The 22,176-nt window shown below is 42.2% G+C and overlaps 1 protein-coding gene across 1 annotated transcript in view; it reads left to right on the top strand.

Moving 5' to 3' along the window:
- The first annotated feature begins 403 nt into the window (after positions 1–403).
- The window catches only part of SLC26A4 (solute carrier family 26 member 4), a 66,535-nt gene continuing 44,762 nt past the window's right edge, over positions 404–22,176 (top strand). The window contains exons 1-7 of the mRNA XM_068272685.1: positions 404–418; positions 679–827; positions 1,531–1,670; positions 3,543–3,653; positions 5,089–5,270; positions 15,574–15,738; positions 17,371–17,523. Of these exons, the coding sequence (XP_068128786.1) occupies positions 694–827; positions 1,531–1,670; positions 3,543–3,653; positions 5,089–5,270; positions 15,574–15,738; positions 17,371–17,523 (885 nt within the window). The 5' untranslated portion in view covers positions 404–418; positions 679–693. The remainder of the gene's footprint in view (positions 419–678; positions 828–1,530; positions 1,671–3,542; positions 3,654–5,088; positions 5,271–15,573; positions 15,739–17,370; positions 17,524–22,176) is intronic.

Below are 22,176 nucleotides of genomic sequence, written 5' to 3' on the forward strand. Positions count from 1 at the left end.
ATGCTGTGCTACTTGCCTGCCTGAAGTGCTGCATTTCACTCACTTGGCTGATTTATCTTACTTGAGTTTTTTCAACTGTTGTGCTGCAGGTAAATGGAATGTGTTACAACACACAACCTTGGACACGAGTCTGTGTATATCTGACATGTTATATCTATTATACATGGCCAGATCACAATTAGTTGATGTGATAATAAGGTGTCACACAAGCAATTCTATGAATGCAGCACAGAAGCATTACATTCCTCTTAGAGCACAAGGGTTAATATGTGTGCTGGATGGCAAGTTTGTTCTCACTCAAACTGGTGATGGGAGTCTCTGTTTTCCCATAAATAGACCTTCCCTTGGGCTGCAAGGACTATATAATGTGATGCCATAGTATTATATTCAAGGATTCTGGGGGCTGCTGCTTTTACAGGTATACACTTTGACTTACTTGCATGACTATGTTACAGAGGAATACTTCTATTTACATATACATAAATTACATCTCCATGGCTTTGCTGCATAGCTCTGAAACAATTGCACAGTGTCAAAAGACAAAATAAGGCGTCAAAGCAGTTAATATTCAATACGGTAGTAACTCGTTTTACCTCCACAATCATGAAACAATGCATTACATTGTTGTGAACACTTCCAGTTGTGCGGATATGAAATCTATGTGTGTGTGTTCCTCAGGTGGCAGCAGGAAGGATGGACGTCGATATGCACAGTCCTGGGTACCTGGTGGCACGCTCAGTGTTATCCGATCCAACTTTCCAACAGGAAAATGAAAAGAAGGAAGTTATTAAGAAAACCATGAAGGAGCGGCTGCAAAAGAACTGCAGGTTGTTATTGTTACGGTTACTTTGGACTTTGGATGTGATACAATTGTATACAGTGCAATTAGTACTGGGAAGTAATGTAGTGACCAAGCTGACATAGAATACTACATAGTCTTGTTTCAAGTATTTTAAAATAATATTGAAGACCATCAAACATATTGCTCATAATCTTATGAAGTTGAGGTTTGGTCATGAATATCAATGCACCCTATTCCAGCCAGCAGGACATTATTGTAATTTAATAATGTTACCTACAGAGATAAATTGAACTGGTATTGAGTTGTTACAGCTAATTGACTGAGAAGTATAAAAAAATAATTTACTTAATACTGTAACTAGATTTGTTTCCTATATATTGAACAATCACAATCGAGTAGGCTATCGATTATTACCAGTAGGTCTTATTTACCTGACTAGACAAATGTTAAAATAATGTAAAATTTCTGTTGTAATCTTTTTCATTACTAGTTTGATTAGTTGCAATTGCAGCAAATACATTGCCATAACTATGTACAGTACTATTTTAGCTTCTATATCTTGCAAACATATTGCCATAACTATGTACAGTACTATTTTAGCTTCTATATGTTTGCAAACATATTGCCATAACTATGTACAGTACTATTTTAGCTTCTATATGTTTGCAAACATATTGCCAAAGCTATGTACAGTACTATTTTAGCTTATATATGTTTTTGTCTTACAGCTGTACCTCCAGAAGGGCTTATTTGTTTGTCAAGTCACTCTTCCCAGTGTTGGACTGGTTACCGCAATATAGGTGGAAGGAATGGATTGTTAATGACATCATTTCTGGAGTCAGCACAGGGCTGGTCGGCACACTGCAAGGTGAGTCTCTGTGTGTGTGTTTACAGTTTTTTTTTTTTTTTGTATTTAGGAGAATAGTACATAACATCTAATTCTAAGCCACGAAAGGGATCTTGTTACATGGAACGAATGCATTGCATGCAGTTTAGTCATAGCAGTATGTATAAAATTAGCTTAGTGGATATTTGAACATGTCTATTCCTTTTTGTTCATATGTTTGCTTTTCAAATGACACTAGGCAATGTTAAGTATATCCCAGCCCCCAATACTTTCCCTTACAATCTTCACACCCCTATGGACTATATACCCCAGCCCCCTATAACCCTCCCTTATTACCAACACACCCACCCCCCTTTCCCTATGTTAATGCTTTATTTTGCTTTGGCACTGCTAACTGTATTTGGTCCTGCCAATAAAGCTTTTTGGATTTAGATTTGGATTGGGTATTTTTACAGAAGATTCTTAACTGTGATGCTTCTATAAAATACATACAGGGGATTCTCAAACTCTGCACGTGTTTTCTGAAATAATATGCTGGTCCCAATATATCACATTGCTGATTCATGTTGCACTTCTTGAGGCTAATTCCTGAGAAAGCAATTGTATCATTGACCATTGTTAAACTCTTAATAAGTGAGACTTATACCTATTCTTTTGGGTATATACAGCTGTTGTGTAAATTGGGAATTATCTGTTGATATTCAGCAAAATAAATATATAGATTGCAGCAAACCAGAGCACTAATGGCATTACTGGCACTGATAGATAGGACTCATTTCATCCATTTTCTGTTCAGTTCACCATCAATTGGTGTTCAAGATATACTGCTGAATAGGAAATTGAGGCCACATTAAATAAAAAGTGAAAACAAAATGAAGATAAACTGATAATTGAAATTGGAATGAAGTTGAACTGATCTCAAGCTGAATTAGAACAGAAGTCAAACTCAAGTCAAAAGCCTGTTTAACGATTTCTAAAACAGATCAATTGTTCCATATGCAAATGACTTTTTCTCCTGAGTTTTCTCCAAGGAGATATTTTATCATCTTCTTTTTAAAATAACTTTTCAGAACTGTACAATTTGAAAAATACCAAAAAGTTGGTGAAACAGTGCTATCAAAATTATTTTGAGTATTTTCTTGCTTGCTGGTGGATTAAAGGGAATTTTTTGGACAAGGGCCCATATGCAATTCACTTTTTCTCCTGAGTTTTCTCCTGGGTGATATTTTCAAACTTGTCGATAAAATGCCTTTTACACTGCCAGTGAGCAAAAAAATACTCAAAAATAATTTTGAATGTACTTTTTTACTTACTTTTTGGTACTTTTTCCATTGTAAAGTGCTGAAAACTTATTTTAAATCGAAGATGAAAAATTATCTCCAAGGAGAAAAAGTTAATTGCATCTGGCCCATTGTATTCACTGTTTAAGTCTGTCGAATACTGAATATTATTACGTACACAGTACGGCACTGCATTGTCAACCTAGCAAGATAGTCTGTTTAGAATAAACATTTTTGTATATACATCACCTATAGCTGGTAGTAGATTTTACCATCTTTAGGAAAACCACCAAGTGAGATCTTTCCTCATTTACGTACAAAATAAATCCACGTGTCTTCCAGGCATTTAGCACTCCATAGATGCAAATATTTGTGGTAATGTAACAGTAAATTGACAACGTAAATCTTGCAGGGACATATAAGAAGACCATCCAGTGCTACCCAGGCTTTATGTGGATATGGTCAGCACAATAAAGTGGCTTTTAGTGCTATGGATAGAATAAAGCCGTTGCTTAATCAACAACTTGTATGTAAATTTCATTCTGTGCAACATTATCAATATGGAAAATATACTTACCTCAGCAAAAACCTGATGAATAATATATGTTTTTAGGTCTGGCTTTTGCATTGCTTGCTTCGGTTCCTGTCGGATATGGCCTGTACTCGTCTTTCTTTCCTATTCTTACATACTTCTTCTTGGGAACATCAAAACACATCTCAGTTGGTAAGTTGTAATAATAGATGTAATAATAGAGTGTCAGAGAATTCCGTTATTTAGGTGCATGTCTTTAGGTAAATTTAGGTAAATTGAATTGATTATTATTGAGAGTGCCAACTCTTTCTGCAGTGCTGTACAAAGTATATAGTCTTGTCACTAACTGTCCCTCAGAGGGGCACACAATCTAATCCCTACCATAGTCATATGTCCATTCGCTGTCTAGAGACAATTTTAGGGGGGAGCCAATTAACGTATGTTTGTTCTTGGGGTGTGGGAGAAAACGGGAGTGCCCAGAGGAAACCTAAGCAGATATGTGAGAACATACAAACTCCATGCAGATAGTGCCCTGGCTGGGATTTGAACTGCCCACTATGCCACTGTAGTGCCTTTATCATTAGACACGTGAAATTGCGATTAAAGTTTGCACATGCCACATAAACTATTTGATTTATTTCTATGGCTTTTATTTACTAAGCAGTCCTCAGTATGACCTAATATGTTACAAGTGTGGGTTGTAAACTACTGCCACCCAGTAGCAAAGAATTTTAAAGAAATCCAGTCCAGGTTTCCTGGATCATATAAATTGCCCACTGTTAGCCAGTGCCCACTGTTCTTTAAATTTAGTAAATCAGGGTCTGTTTTAAAGTTAATAAAATTAAGAAAGAACTGTGCATTAATATTTGCAAGCATTTTTTTAGTGTACTGATTCTTCAATCGATTGTGAACTACTGTCTCCTTAATTGGAAATTCAAGTGTATGTACTAATTATATTATATTGTACAGTGTAAAGGCACTATATAAATCAATAATGGATCCACCATGGGTAGAAGATGGATCCAGATAAGGAGCCTGAAAAGATACAATAAATAGACAGTATACTACAAGGCTACATACCTTTAATATCACATTACCCGTTGAGGTAAACATATAGGGCTTTATTCACTAAGACAAAGAGCATGCCTTATCAGAGTTGACACGTCTTACCAGAGTGAGTTAACACGGCATATCAGATGTAACACGCCTTATCCGAGTAGCATTGTGAGCGCTACAAACTTATGCCTGCTAATTGGCAATGACGAGAGCTCCACACGTACTGCCCTGAGCCCCTTGGGGTCCAATCACTTTAAAGGACATTATCCCCGCACTTTGATTGGCCCAATAGGCTGCCCGTCAAGTTTCCTGTCAAGTGACAGGCAGCCTATTGGGCGTGTTAACTTTTATAAGACGTGTTAACTCTGATGAGGCGTGCTAACTCTGATAAGGTGTGTTAACTCTGATAAGACATACTATTTTTCTTAGTGAATCAAGCCCATAGTGACAAATATTATTATTGTAATGCAGGAACAATCACTTTGTACAGAGACTATAGGAACGTGCATTGTTTGTAAACTTTAATGATTTGTCATTTATGATATATGATCCAATCTGTTTCTATTACCAGGTCCCTTCCCTGTAGTCAGCCTGATGGTGGGGTCAGTTGTTCTGTCCATGGCACCTGATGAAAACTTTATCATGAAAAGTAACGTAACTGGGCTGAACAAGACAGTGATAGACACAGTGGCGAGAGATGCAGCCAGAGTTATGGTCTCAGGGACACTTAGTTTCCTAATTGGAATCATCCAGGTAATACATCTTGGTTAATAACCCATGCAACTCAACCAGCAACGAACTATTTATTTTTGTTTCTGATAAACTGTCCTTTCTTCTTGTATTGTATAAATGATACTTGTTCAGAACCATATTTTATTTCACTTTACGGTGAGTCAGTTTAATGAGGAACTTTACCAGTAGGGTAAAAAATTATTCAAGACATAGTAAAGCAAGAAGTTAAAAAATAGAAGATAGATCAAGAAATGATTTATACTTGCCATGTAATTCATTCATGTTGCTTGATCCACCGTGAGCCTGCAGGTCAGCATCTACACTTCTGGCATACATGCAAAAGAAAAAACTTCACCAACTGCATCTATAAACACTTCCACTAAGAATGTCACAGGTTTAACCACTTGAGGACCTAGGGCTTTCTACCCCTTAAGGACCGGCCACTTTTTTTCCATTCAGACCACTGCAGCTTTCACGGTTTATTGCTCGCTCATACAACCTACCACCTAAATGAATTTTGGCTCCTTTTCTTGTCACTAATAAAGCTTTCTTTTGATGCTATTTGATTGCTCCTGCGATTTTTACTTTTTATTATATTCATCAAAAAAGACATGAATTTTGGCAAAAAAATGATTTTTTTAACTTTCTGTGCTGACATTTTTCAAATAAAGTAAAATTTCTGTATACATGCAGCGCGAAAAATGTGGACAAACATGTTTTTGATAAAAAAAACCCCATTCAGTGTATATTTATTGGTTTGGGTAAAAGTTATAGCGTTTACAAACTATGGTGCCAAAAGTGAATTTTCCCATTTTCAAGCATCTCTGACTTTTCTGACCCCCTGTCATGTTTCATGAGGGGCTAGAATTCCAGGATAGTATAAATACCCCCCAAATGACCCCATTTTGGAAAGAAGACATCCCAAAGTATTCACTGAGAGGCATAGTGAGTTCATAGAAGATATTATTTTTTGTCACAAGTAAGCGGAAAATGACACTTTGTGAGAAAAAAAAAAAAAAAAAAAACTTTCCATTTCTTCTAACTTGCGACAAAAAAAAAATGAAATCTGCCACGGACTCACCATGCCCCTCTCTGAATACCTTGAAGGGTCTACTTTCCAAAATGGGATCATTTGTGGGGTGTGTTTACTGTCCTGACATTTTGGGGGGTGCTAAATTGTAAGCACCCCTGTAAAGCCTAAAGGTGCTCATTGGACTTTGGACCCCTTAGCGCAGTTAGGCTGCAAAAAAGTGCCACACATGTGGTATTGCCGTACTCAGGAGAAGTAGTATAATGTGTTTTGGGGTGTATTTTTACACATACCCATGCTGGGTGGGAGAAATATCTCTGTAAATGACAATTTGTTAATTTTTTTTACACACAATTGTCCATTTACAGAGATATTTCTCCCACTCAGCATGGGTATGTGTAAAAATACACCACAAAACACATTATACTACTTCTCCTGAGTACGGCGATACCACATGTGTGGCACTTTTTTGCACCCTAACTGCGCTAAAGGGCCCAAAGTCCAATGAGTACCTTTAGGATTTCACAGGTCATTTTGAGAAATTTCGTTTCAAGACTACTCCTCACGGTTTAGGGCCCCTAAAATGCCAGGGCAGTATAGGAACCCCACAAATGACCCCATTTTAGAAAGAAGACACCCCAAGGTATTCCGTTAGTAGTATGGCGAGTTCATAGAAGATTTTATTTTTTGTCACAAGTTAGCGGAAAATGACACTTTGTGAAAAAACACAATTAAAATCAATTTCCGCTAACTTTTGACAAAAAATAAAATCTTCTATGAACTCACCATACTCCTAACGGAATACCTTGGGGTGTCTTCTTTCTAAAATGGGGTCATTTGTGGGGTTCCTATACTGCCCTGGCATTTTAGGGGCCCTAAACCGTGAGGAGTAGTCTTGAAACGAAATTTCTCAAAATGACCTGTGAAATCCTAAAGGTACTCATTGGACTTTGGGCCCTTTAGCGCAGTTAGGGTGCAAAAAAGTGCCACACATGTGGTATCGCCATACTCGGGAGAAGTAGTACAATGTGTTTTGGGGTGTATTTTTACACATACCCATGCTGGGTGGGAGAAATACCTCTGTAAATGGACAATTGTGTGTAAAAAAATCAAAAGATTGTCATTTACAGAGGTATTTCTCCCACCCAGCATGGGTATGTGTAAAAATACACCCCAAAACACATTGTACTACTTCTCCCGAGTACGGCGATACCACATGTGTGGCACTTTTTTGCACCCTAACTGCACTAAGGGGCCCAAAGTCCAATGAGTACCTTTAGGATTTCACAGGTCATTTTTGTTTCAAGACTACTCCTCACGGTTTAGGGCCCCTAAAATGCCAGGGCAGTATAGGAACCCCACTAATGACCCCATTTTAGAAAGAAGACACCCCAAGGTATTCCGTTAGGAGTATGGTGAGTTCATAGAAGTTTTTATTTTTTTGTCACAAGTTAGCGGAAATTGATTTTAATAGTTTTTTTTCACAAAGTGTCATTTTCCGCTAACTTGTGACAAAAAATAAAATCTTCTATGAACTCACCATACTCCGTACGGAATACCTTTGGGTGTCTTCTTTCTAGAATGGGGTCATTTGTGGGGTTCCTATACTGCCCTGGCATTTTAGGGGCCCTAAACCGTGAGGAGTAGTCTTGAAACCAAATGTCGCAAAATGACCTGTGAAATCCTAAAGGTACTCATTGGACTTTGGGCCCCTTAGCGTACTTAGGGTGTAAAAAAGTGCCACACATGTGGTACCGCTGTACTCAGGAGAAGTAGTATAATGCGTTTTGGGGTGTATTTTTACACATACCCATGCTAAGTGGGAGAAATATCTCTGTAAATGACAATTGTTTGATTTTTTTACACACAATTGTCCATTTACATAGAAATTTCTCCCACCCAGCATGGGTATGTGTAAAAATACACCCCAAAACACATTATACTACTTTTCCTGAGTACGGCGGTACCACATGTGTGACACTTTTTTGCAGCCTAGGTGCGCTAAGGGGCCCAACGTCCTATTCACAGGTCATTTTGAAGCATTTGTTTTCTAGACTACTCCTCGCGGTTTAGGGCCCCTAAAATGCCAGGGCAGTATAGGAACCCCACAAGTGACCCCATTTTAGAAAGAAGACACCCCAAGGTATTCCGTTAGGTGTATGGCGAGTTCATAGAAGATTTTATTTTTTGTCACAAGTTAGTGAAAAATGACACTTTGTGAAAAAAAAACAATTAAAATTAATTTCCGCTAACTTTTGACAAAAAATTAAATCTTCTATGAACTCGTCATACACCTAACATAATACCTTGGGGTGTCTTTTTTTTCTAAAATGGGGTCACTTGTGGGGTTCCTATACCGCCCTGGCATTTTACAGGCCCAAAACCGTGAGTAGTCTGGAAACCAAATGTCTCAAAATGACTGTTCAGGGGTATAAGCATCTGCAAATTTTGATGACAGGTGGTCTATGAGGGGGCGAATTTTGTGGAACCGGTCATAAGCAGGGTGGCCTTTTAGATGACAGGTTGTATTGGGCCTGATCTGATGGATAGGAGTGCTAGGGGGGTGACAGGAGGTGATTGATGGGTGTCTCAGGGGGTGGTTAGAGGGGAAAATAGATGCAATCCATGCACTGGGGAGGTGATCGGAAGGGGGTCTGAGGGTTTGGCCGAGTGATCAGGAGCCCACACGGGGCAAATTGGGGCCTGATCTGATGGGTAGGTGTGCTAGGGGGTGACAGGAGGTGATTGATGGGTGTCTCAAGGTGTGATTAGAGGGGGGAATGGATGCAAGCAATGCACTGGCGAGGTGATCAGGGCTGGGGTCTGAGGGCATTCTGAGGGTGTGGGCGGGTGATTGAGTGCCCTAGGGGCAGATAGGGGTCTAATCTGATAGGTAGCAGTGACAGGGGGTGATTGATGGGTAATTAGTGGGTGTTTAGGGTAGAGAATAGATGGAAACACTGCGCTTGGGTGGTGATCTGATGTCGGATCTGCGGGCGATCTATTGGTGTGGGTGGGTGATCAGTTTGCCCGCAAGGGGCAGGTTAGGGGCTGATTGATGGGTGGCAGTGACAGCGGGTGATTGATGGGTGGCAGTGACAGGGGGTGATTGATGGGTGGCAGTGACAGGGGGTGATTGATGGGTGATTGATAGGTGATTGACAGGTAATCAGTGGGTTATTACAGGGGAGAACAGATGTAAATATTGCACTGGCGAATTGATAAGGGGGGGTCTGAGGGCAATCTGAGCGTGTAGGCGGTCGATTGGGTGCCCGCAAGGGGCAGATTAGGGTCTGATCTGATAGGTAACAGTGACAGGTGGTGATAGGGAGTGATTGATGGGTGATTGATGGGTAATTAGTGGGTGTTTAGAGGAGAGAATAGATGGAAACACTGCGCTTGGGTGGTGATCTGATGTCGGATCTGCGGGCGATCTATTGGTGTGGGTGGGTGATCAGATTGCCCGCAAGGGGCAGGTTAGGGGCTGATTGTTGGGTGGCAGTGACAGGGGGTGATTGATGGGTGATAGGTGATTGACAGGTGATCAGTGGGTTATTACAGGGAAGGACAGATGTAATTAATGCACTGGCGAATTGATAAGGGGGGGGGGGGGGGGTCTGAGGGCAATCTGAGCGTGTGGGCGGGTGATTGGGTGCCCGCAAGGGGCAGATTAGGGTCTGATCTGATAGGTAACAGTGACAGGGGGTGATTGATGGGTAATTAGTGGGTGTTTAGAGAAGATAACAGATGTAAACGATACATTTGGGAGGTAATCTGACGGCGGGTTTGCGGGCGATCTAATGGTGTGGGTGGGTGATCAGATTGCCCGCAAGGGGCAGGTTAGGGGCTGATTGATGGGTGGCAGTGACAGGGGGTGACAGGGGGTGATTGATGGGTGATAGGTGATTGGCAGGTGATTGACAGGTGATCAGTGGGTTATTACAGGGAAGAACAGATGTAATTAATGCACTGGTGAATTGATAAGGGGGGGTCAGAGGGCAATCTGAGCGTGTGGGCGGGTGATTGGGTGCCCGCAAGGGGCAGATTAGGGTCTGATCTGATAGGTAAAAGTGACAAGTGGTGATAGGGGGTGATTGATGGGTGATTGATGGGTAATTAGTGGGTGTTTAGAGGAGAGAATAGATGTAAACAATGGATTTGGGAGGTGATCTGATGTCGGATCTGTGGGCGATCTATTGGTGTGGGTGGGTGATCAGATTGCCCGCAAGGGGCAGGTTAGGGGCTGATTGATGGGTGGCAGTGACAGGGGGTGATTGACGGGTGATTGATGGGTGATTGACGGGTGATTGACAGGTGATTGACAGGTGATTGACAGGTGATCAGGGGGATAGATGCATACAGTAAACAGGGGGGGGTGGTCTGGGGGGGGGTCTGGGGAGAATCTGAGGGGTGGGGGGTGATCAGGAGGGGGCAGGGAGCAGGGGGGGGGGATAAAAAAAAAAAATAGCGTTGACAGATAGTGACAGGGAGTGATTGATGGGTGATTAGGGGGGTGATTGGGTGCAAACAGGGGTCTGGGGGGTGGGCAGGGGGGGGTCTGATGGGTGCTGTGGGCGATCTGGGGCAGGGGGGGGAGAAATCAGTGTGTTTGGGTGCAGACTAGGGTGGCTGCAGCCTGCCCTGGTGGTCCCTCGGACACTGGGACCACCAGGGCAGGAGGCAGCCTGTATAATACACTTTGTAAACATTACAAAGTGTATTATACACTTTGTATGCGGCGATCGCGGGGTTAACATCCCGCCGGCGCTTCCGTATAGCCGGCGGGATGTTGCGGCGAGCGAGCGGTGACAGGCGCCGGCGGAGGATCGCGTCACGGATGACGCGATCGCTCCGCCCATGCCCTTAAATGGACCGCCGCCTCTGTGGGTGAGGCCGTCCTGCAGGGCTCCACTTCCCCGCCGCCCCTGTGTAGTGGGCGGTCGGGAAGTGGTTAAAGTGTGTGTGTGTGTATATATATATATATATATATATATATATATATATATATATATATATATATATATATATATATATATATATATATACTCTCAACATCTTCCATGATGCAGCAAGGTTTACAGACAGGAAACTGTCAGGACCATGGCAGTGACATCACACTTTGGGAGTACAAGTGTATGAATGACCAGATGGGCATTCAGGAGCATGACCACAACCTATGGCTGCACCTTATTATAAGCCAGCTTCCGTCCCCAGGCTGTCGCATGGTTGCAGGGGATAAGATGTGGCTAGTAGTTGCCTGGACTCCTATATAAGGAAGCCAATGGTTGTGTAGGGTTTTTCACAGGACTTACATAGGTTTATTTTTTCAGTTCAAGCCTCACAGTTGTTTTGTCCCACGTTTATACATCAATGTTCTGATGTGGCCTGCAATTTTCAGTTTGTCATAATACACCTATAAAGATACGTGCATAGTACTTAAATATTTCTTGACAGAAACAACTGTTAGTGATGGTTTGGGGAGGCACTGTAGCAATAAGATCAGTACACACTTGTTCCTTGGTTCCTGGATGTGAAGTGTATTCTGTTCTGTTCTATCGTGAAGATGTGAAGGCAAGAGAGCAGCACCCAGGAACTAAATAGGAAGTAAAACAGCAGTCAGGGGTCACCAGTATGTCTGACTGGATCACTGAAGAGGAGGCCAATGACAACATCTGTGGACATCTATACACACTTCACTTTTTTGGCTGATATGGTCAGGAATGATTGTTTTGTCCAAGAAAAAATCTAAAGTGTGTACATATCTTAACTTCTTCCAGCCAAATAGACATTTAAACCAGTTTTTGCACTTTTCAGTGTAAAACAGACATTTGAAAATGATCTGTTTTGCAGGGAAGAGGATTGGAGTGCACCCGCATGGGGGTCCGTGCATGCATGCACACAGACACAGCCACTTCCCATCTCCTATGGGCAGTCGGGAAGTGGTTAAAGAGGGACTCCAGTGACTTATAGTAGAATGTACTTACCGTATTTTTCAGACTATAAGATGCTCCTGACCATAAGACGCACCTAGGTTTAGAGGACAAAAACTAGGGGAAAAATATAATTACTAAACCTGGTGCATCCATGGTAAAAGGGCATCTTGTGGATTATGCCCCCTTGTACCTCTTGTGTCTCCTTGTGTCCTCCTCTGTCCCCTATGTGTTCCGCCTCTGTCCTTCTTGTGTTCTCCTCTATGCTCCTTTGTGTCCCGCTTGTGTCCTCCTCTATGCCCCTTTGTGGCCCCCTGTGTCCATGGGCACAGTACAGAAAGTACCTGATATTGCAGCGGGTTGGAGGTTTGTATTGGCAAAGTCAGGAACTCCCTGCATTTGGACTATAAGACACAGTGAATTTTTTCCCCAACTTTTCGGGATGAAAAAGTGAGTCTTATAGTCCAAAAAATACAGTAATTATTATTCAGGATACCCACCTTTATGTTAATTATCCTGGTTTCAGTGTGAGAAGCACTTTCTAAATTTATATATTTCTGTATATTAATATGTAACCCCACCCTCCCAGTGACGTTTAGCCTAGGCTGTTTTGCTGTGCAGTATTCTCCTCGCAGAGCACTCTGGGGGACCAGGTATTATTTCTACTGACATCAGAACCGCTAGTAAACAAACATTGGGCAGTGATGCACTTGCCAGTAGTCAAGATGTCGCCATGTGTGATAACTCTCAGAATGTAAATCAGGCTAAGGAAAGATTTTACAATGGTGAAACACTGACTAAATAGTTTGTAAGGTAATATTGTAAAAAATAAGCAACTTTATTAATTATATTATATTTAGTAAAGTTCCACTTTAAGTCTTCCACACTTTACTGTATGTTAATTTGTATCGCTTTTACACAATGTTCCTAATGCTGACTACAGGTACAATCCTTGTATTCAGCATTGTATCCTCTAGACAACAACTGCAGTACATAGTGAAGCATCTGTTTAAATTATATCTGTGTTTGCAGCTGAGTTTCCCTATATCAGCCATCAGTCAGGTGCCGTGTTGTGTCTGGTTGGAACAGATACCTCTTTACTAATCAAATTCATTTTTGGTCTTTTATGACTGTACATGTTCTCTGGTTAAGATAATTCTCTATGCTTTGTAAAGGCCTGACGAAGGGTCAATAACCCGAAACGGACTAGTGTCGTCGCCTGAACTAAAATTACCTTTTTTCATCAAACAAAGCACAGTGTCTATGATCTGCTTTTTGTATTGCTTTTTTATATGTCTGTACCACAAATTCTTCTGCTGCTTTACAAATAATTTTTCTACCTTTTTGAAGAAGAAAAATATTTTTTTGTGAATATAATAAAGTGTGAAACTAAAAATTTCGCTATTTTGTGGCTTCACTTGATTTAAATCGATCCTCCTATAAAGGCCTCGATTCATAAACAGCAGTGCGATAACAAAAATCTTGTCGGGAAAATACCGCACTCGGTATTTTCCCGGTCTGTGTGCTAATTCATAAAGATTTCCCCAGCTGCCCTTGGAGGTCGGTAAATTACCGCAGCCTATTGAGCGGTAGAGTAAAGCAGTGTCCCGATTCCCTCTTTGCTCTGCAGAAATGAATCACACAGACGGCTCTCTCTGGCTCTGCCACTGATGACTCAGACAGATGAGTCACACAGTCTTTCCCTGCCTGCAGAAATTACTCACACAGCCGGCTCTTTCCACTGATGACTCAGACAGATGAGTCACACAGTCTTTCCCTGCCTGCAGAAATTACTCACACAGCCGGCTCTTTCCACTGATGACTCAGACAGATGAGTCACACAGTCTTTCCCTGCCTGCAGAAATTACTCACACAGACGGCTCTTTCCACTGATGACTCAGACAGATGAGTCACACAGTCTTTCCCTGCCTGCTGAAATGATTCACACAGAGGGCTTTCTGGCTCTCTCCACAGATGAATCAAACAGACTTTCGGATCTCTGCACTTTGCATTAATCAGAGCTGTCAGAGCAGTCGGTAACTTGTTAAGACCTCACCAGAGGTGTCGGTAACTACCGCCAGGCTTACCGCATGTTGAAGGCTTTATGAATTGACATTTGCTGACAATTTACTGACATGTGTTGTCGGTAACTGCAGCCAAGTCGGTAATTTACCTCCCTGGTCGGTAATGTCAGCTTTTCATGCGGTAACAGCCTTTATGAATTGACATTTTGCTAAGTGGTCGGTAAAGTCTGCTGTTTTCAGCATTACCGCATGAGGTAATGCTTTATGAATCGAGGCCAAAGAAACCTAAATTATATCCTGACAGGGTGATCTCCTTCTATGCTATTTTGGGAAAACTATGTACACATGCTGGATTAAACTAGGCTGGGGCTGCCGATAAGAACCACCTCAGGTAACAGTCTAGTGTGCATACGGAAGCCCCCCAATGCTGCCCATCTTGCATGCTGTGTCGTCCCTCCTCCCTGCTTCATAGCAAGGGCTCAGGGCTCATTCACACTATGTTCGTCGCTGTCAGTCAAGACACACTGCACATAGTGTACAATACACATGGTAACATGAAAGTCCTTAGACCTTCATGTCAATGTTCCCAGTGTGTGTGTGTTCCGACGTGTTGCACCAGGAACATTGTAGCGTTATAGCTTGCTGCAAAGCACATTCTGTATGCTGACAATGCATGTACGAAATTGCATTTGTGCATGCATTGTGCAGTGTGAAGGAACCGTAAATTATGCATTGCTGGCCTCTTGACAGGAATCGGTCCCAAACTGTTGCCAGAGGGATTGAGTCGCAACTCCAACGGGCGTCACTTCTTATGTATGTGTACGAGGTTTTCACCTTCCCAGAACCTGTTAATTTAGACTGCCATATATGTGGTCAGTTTTACCCCTTTAGTAGCCAATTTATTAAGAGGTTTGCAAGTTCTCTAGGTCAATTTATTTATTTTAGCACATGTTTTATTTCTTATTTATTACATTTGCTTGCTACTAAATAGTACTGCTGTAATGTGTATTTATGGTCACTTGTCACTGGGTGACAGTGTGAGACAATAACAGAGGACTTCTGCTTTCAGTTTCTGTATTTTCTGTTAGCAGGGAGAGATCAATGCATTCCAAGAATTTACAGCACAATGAGTTGTGCCAACTGTAGTCAAAAGCAGTGCACTTATCTCAAACCAGATAACTCTATTGAAGCTGCTAATGGGTTAAAGCTTTTTACTTTGCTACTACTAGCTTTTCTGGACAGCATCTCCATGTTTGAGTGCATGCTCATGTTTTTTTGAGTCTGTTTACCAATCAACAATCTTAAAATAAAAAATATTAATCAGTATGTTTTATTTCCAGCTTGCCTTTGGAATCTTTCAAATTGGCTTCATTGTCAGGTACTTGGCGGATCCTCTGGTTGGTGGCTTCACCACTGCAGCAGCTTTTCAAGTATTTGTCTCCCAGGTCAAGACCTTGCTCAATGTACCCACCAAAAACTACAATGGAGTGCTTTCTATTATATATGTAAGTTTATGTTCTAAGATGTTTTATTTATAATCAATCTTATTTCTAATCTGCTTCCAACTCATTTAATTGGTTGTGAGACGACTTTTATTATGTTGTTCAGTCATTTATTTTGCTCCTGTACTTGTTGATTTTGCACTTCTTTCAGTTTAATACAGTGTTTATGTGATTTCCAACAACATTGCATTCTGTTTTAAGTTTTATTTTACCAAGCATCCCATTTTTTTTTTAAATGTTGGGTAATGGGATTGTAAGCTTAGACAACAACATTTATGATTATTTAAAGTGGACCTGAACTCAGCAACATGACCTATACAGAAAAACATCTTTGTTACGGCTGATACAAATCCTTCAATAAATCTGCAGTGTGTCTTCTTCCTGTTCTCATGGAAGCAGAGCTATTGTTAACATCCTGTATTTACCAACTAAGCCTATTGCCGTGGCAGGCCGCTGACACAGCTGAGGCATCAAATTACAACTTGTGCGTAGTCACATATGAGGTGGATTTAGACAGGCATACAAGGTGTATTTCTATATGTTTTCCTTCTGTCCTGTGCAAGAGTTCAGGTCCACTTTCACACAGCAGTGTAGAAAATACTGTACATACATGTTGCCCGGGCGTCAAACAAACAGCATAGCATACATTTTGTGACATTACTGTTAATTTGAACATGGTTAATGCTGTTAGTTACAATATTGGTGACATATTATTACTGATATTTTACTATTGACTTACTCTGTACTTAATTCAACACTAGCCCTCTCTCCTAATCCCGAACACTAACCTTGCCTCCTGATACCTAACCCCCCACCTACTATAATATAATATTACCAATATTTTACTATTGACTTACCCAGTACCTACTGGTAATTTAGAAACGAACCCTCCCTCCTAATGCCTAACACTAACCCCCTACATAATATAATATAATATTACCAATACTTTACTATCGACTTACCCAGCACCTAAATCAACACAAACCCTTTGTTCTAATGCCTAAGGGCTCGTTTCCACTAGTGCGGTGCGAATCGCCGGGATTCCACCGCTGATGAAGTCGCATGCGGATGCGATTTTTGCTGCGATTTCGCATAGGCAGGGTATATGCGAATTTAACCATGTCACTGCCTGGTTCAATTTACATTAGTTTTCATGCGAATTCGCACGTGAAATCGCGGCAAAAAACGCATGCGCGTTTTCCCTATTAAATACATAGCCTGCGAATCGCCTGCATTCCTCACGCAGGCGAATTCTGCAGGCTCTACCGTGCAGAAAAATCCTGCACAGAAAAATGCAGAAAAAAACTGACAAGTGGAAACAGGGCCATCCACTTGTATTGGTTATGCGAATCCGCATGCAGATAACGCATGCGAATTCGCTCTAGTGGAAACGAGCCCTTACTCTCCCCTCCCTTCCTGATATCTAATACTACTAATACTAACCCCCTACCTAGGAGGGGGGTGCTATTTTTTCCATCAAAAGAACTTCGTTTTTTTTAAATGAGCTAAAGATGCATTTTTGCAATGTGATGCCATGCCAAAAGTAAAATATAAAGTGACATTTTAGCAATGAATTATCAAAAGGAATCCCACGTTTTCTGTTCCACTAAAAGTATTCTTGTAATTCTTCCACAGACCATTATAGATATTTTTAAGAACATCGCACAGACCAATATTGCTGATCTTATCGCTGGACTTTTAACTCTGGTTGTTTGTGTGGTTGTGAAAGAAATAAATGATCGCTATAAACACATCCTTCGTGTGCCTATACCTATAGAAGTCATGGTGGTATGTATTTTAACTTTTATTAATATATTTCCTAGGAGACAGAGCTCCTACAGTAAAATGTAATAACATGGCATCCCCCACCCCAATATGCCGAAATGATGACAACTCAGTTAGTACAAAAATGAGTAATAATAATACTCTAATAATTGAATAACATATTGTGATATTCTGGGGGTTTTTAACTCAATGGTAGAGTAGGTCAGCAGCATCAAGGGTCATAACACACCAGCCAGTGAGTCTTTTTAGGGTAAAAAATAAAACAATTCCGCTTTATTGTCAGTCAAACAATGTCCATAAACAGCAACAAAATAAACCACTCTGAGTATGCAGTAATCACACTGTCGGCACAGCACAAAATTATACAGCCTTCTTCAGCCACACTGGCTTTCCAGTGACACCCTGCCACGGGCCTAATGACAGTCCTGGTGCCACTCACCTTTTCCCAGGCTTCTCCTGGTTTTCCAGTACTGGAGTCCAACTCCCCTCCAGCACTTCCGCATCAGCAGCTTCCCTGCTGCTACAGGCCTGGCAGCCCTCTCAGCTACACAGCCTTTCCGGAGCCTGCTTGCTCCACATACAGTCCACTGCATCCTGCCTGATGCAGGTACTTATCCATATTCACACAGGTGAATCCATTAACACCCTCTCTGCCAAACTCAGGCCTGGACTTGGAGGAGTGGCGTGTAAGGCCCACCCTTCTCCTAATACACGCCAGCCCTGGATCCCAAACTAATCTACCAGATAATGTTGTTGCCAAATTGCAACAAAAGTCATTATCCAGGACCTTTTCCTTCACATCCAGGTCAGAACCAAGCAGACATCTGCTCTGACCATCACAATATCTAAACAGCAAAGTCATCAGTTTAGTAATTGATTGATACCATAATTAAATGTATGTGAGAGAGAGTGTGCCTCAGGTGAGAGCAAGACTGGTTAGTCAGAGTGCTTGCCACCTATGAGAGAGCTCCGTGTCAAGGTTCCCATTTGGGAGGAAGTATTCAGCGAGACAGAAAGGAAAAAGGAACTGCCTAGTTTAGGTTTTTCCCAAAGAGAGTCAGTGCTTAGTCAGTGGTTAGTCTGTACCTCTCGGTGTTACAAGCCCTACTCCATAGAGCCAAATTAATCCATGCCATGCACTGATGAGGATCAAACAATCCGAAACAGTCTGTATGCATGTTGGATTATTATGGTTCTGTACAAATTAACAAGATAACACATCATTGCATTCCAGCGGTTCTGGAGGTGTGTTTAGCTTCTAAGGGTAACAATGGTTAATTTGCATATATTCAGCAGTGATGTCCTGGGAGACATCTCAAGCTCACTCCAACCTGAATTATCGCAAATTCTTTCTGTTTTAAGAAAGCAAACTTTTGTTTTTCTTAGCATTTTAGTAAGGGGGCTTTTAGGACCATTGTAGTCCCTTACACACTCCAATGAGTTCTGGGTCACCATGAGCTTGCTGGTAAGTCTGTACCTCCATGTAAAGAGAATGTCAAGTGAAAAAGGCCACAGATTGAGCAGTGACAGAGATTACTGTATGTCAGTGACACTACTAAGTAAGAGACTGTGCAGTGAAATAGATGGTGCCCAGTGAAAGTGTCCTGTGTAAATAAGACTCTGCCGTGTTATTTAAAGTGGGAGTCTTATATAATAAGCTTATCTAGTACTAAAGCAAAGCTGCACAGCTTCTCTTCCTTATGCTAAGTACACACGATGCAATTTCCTGTCTGATTTCAGGAATCAGACGATTATTTCCAACATGTCCGATCTGTTTCCGTTTGATAACGGGATCGATTTTACAAAGTTATTATTAGAAAAATTGAATCCGTCATCGATCGGGAGCAGTTTGGACATGTTTACATGATACAACGTCCCGTCAGATTACCCGTTGATCGGATGGGAGATTAAATCGAGTGTACCTAGCATTGCTGTCATCCATTTCTGATTCTGAAGTATTTTTTCCTCAGGTCATGGTTGGGTAGAAGAGGAAATGAGCATCCCTGCTCAGCTGCGCAAGGCAGTCAAGATAGCACATCACTTTTATCATTATTATGGTATATTTATGTAGGGGTGACATATTTTGCAGCATTTTACATGGTATAGAGTTATATTACTAACTGTCCCTCATAGGTAATCACTATTTAATTGGTACGCTTGCTGCTCCCTTGCAAAAGTCTGCCTTACAATTTGTGACTGCAATCATTATCTTCACGTTTAATTGGTACGCTTGCTGCATACATTGCTACTAAGATTGTTTAATATAAATGTAAGTAGTTCAGGAATGTTTGTAAATTCCCATATTACATCCTGTGAATCCTTGTGTTCCAGCCCAGTGACCACCAATTATTTATTACAGGCCTGTTTTTTGGTAGCCACTCCCATCCCCAGCTAAACTGTTTTCTCAATTTCTAATTGAGAATCACTTCCATTTCAGCCATGGCAGCTATCATACCTATTTAAACGCTGCAAGAAGGTCACTTGTGGCCTAGGTCATTTGGTGCCATTTAATTCCTAAGTGCCATTTATTACAAAGTGCTTTGCAACAACTTACCAAGAATTTACCAAGAATTCACCCAGGAATTCAAACAGGATTTAACAGCCAAAGGACTCTGCTGGAAACTACTACCCTGCATCCAGAACTGCCTCCAATGCTGTTGCTCAAAATGCCACTGCTGGACATATGTTGCACTACCAAGTAGACTCTTTATGTACACAGGTTTGCTTGCACTAACTGCATACTCATATAAACTGTTTAGGGGTTGGAAATTTCCTGCTGATAATCATTGACACTTACCATGTTTACTGCACTTTTTCTTATGTTCTGCCTGTCTGCAAACATCTACAAGTTGCATTGCAATATGCATCCTCCCAGTGTACCACACTCCATATTCATTTCACCTTACTCAGCTTTCCTCACCTTACTCAGCTTCTCATGAACTGCTCTCCTGAAATCTCTCTCTCCCTCCAGCAGCTCAAAAACCTCACAAACATTTAAATCCCATTCACATTTGCTCCCTCCTGCTCTTACTTGCAGCCGGTGATATATCACCTAACCCAGGCCCACAGCCTGCTGCCAGACAAGCATCCCCTGCTGACCCGCTTTACAGCTCTCTGTCCACAAATAACCTCAACATCCATCCTCGCCCTAACCTTATTTCCATCCATCCCACTCACAAACACATGCTCCCCCTACCCTGCGGTCTCTGGAATGCCAGATCCGTCCGCAATAAACTTACAGCGGTCTACGACCTCTTCCTCTCCAAATCCCTCACCATCCTCGCACTCACTGAGATATGGCTCACCCCCTCTGACTCTGCCGCAGAGGCTGCCCTCTCCTACTGGGGGCTTCACCTCAGTCACACCCCCATACCAGTCAACAGGCCAGGGGGAGAGGTGGGTCTGCTCCTCTCCCCATTCTGCACATTCCATGTCCTCACTCCACCTTCCTCCCTACAATTCACATCATTTGAGGCCCACACTAGCCGCCTCTACAATCCCCTCCCAGCCATTGTTGCAGTCTTATACCGCCCTCCGGGCTCCACATGACAATTTCTCGACAACCTTGCCTCCTGGCTCCCACACATACTCTCCTCTGACCTCCCCACCATCATCCTCGGGGATTTCAATATTCCCATCAATGAACCCAAGAACTCTGTTGTGACCCGGCTACTCACCATAGCCAACTCACATGGCCTAGTACAACACACCAACGCCCCCACTCACACTGCACGTCACACTCTCGACCTTATATTCACTAAATCCACCACCATTGCAGACCTTGACATCACACCATTTCCACCCTCAGATTATTACTTTCTCACCTTCAACCTCCTCATGGAAGGCACCTCCAAACGACCCGCCCACCCACCTGGTTGATGGCAGCAAGACCTACGCTAGCTCAACCCTGGCGTCCTTGCTGACTCCCTCCATGGCCTCTGCTCCACTCTCCCCACCCTAACCTGTCCTAATCTTGCTGCAGCTCAGTATCACCAAACTCTCTCATCAGCCCTAGAGAAAGCTGCTCCACCAATATTCCACCGCAACCGACCCCTTAACCCCCAGCCCTGGCACACTACCCATACTCTCAACCTCCAGAGGGAAACACGTGTCACTGAACGAAAATGGAGGAAAACTCAACTAAACCAGGATTTCTTACAGTACAAGACTAACCTGATGCAGTTCCACACTGCCCTTGCTCATGCGAAGCAGGAATACTTTACCAAGCTCAAGCTTCCAATCCCCGGCGTCTTTTTGGTACCTTCGACTCTCTGCTTAAACCCACCCCCCACCTTCTGTTTCCTCCCTCTCTGCCACAGATTTAGCCACCCACTTCACCAACAAAATAGTCTCCATCCGTCAGGAAATATCCAATTTTCAATCTTCACCTCCCACCCGCTCACAACCAACTCCTCCTCCACCCTATCCTCCCCTCACCTTCTTCACTCCTACTACCACTGAGGAAGTCAACCACCTACTGCAGACTTCCCATACCACTACCTCCCCCCTTGACCCTATCCCTTCTGATCTACTTCAGCCTCACTTCACAGATCTGGCCCCAGTCCTCACTACCCCGTTTAACCTCTCCCTATCCACAGGCGCCTTCCCATCAGACTTCAAGCAGGCCACAGTACTGCCCCTGCTCAATAAACCCTC

This window comes from Hyperolius riggenbachi, chromosome 3 (assembly GCF_040937935.1).
Source record: "Hyperolius riggenbachi isolate aHypRig1 chromosome 3, aHypRig1.pri, whole genome shotgun sequence".
Taxonomy (NCBI): domain Eukaryota; kingdom Metazoa; phylum Chordata; class Amphibia; order Anura; family Hyperoliidae; genus Hyperolius; species Hyperolius riggenbachi.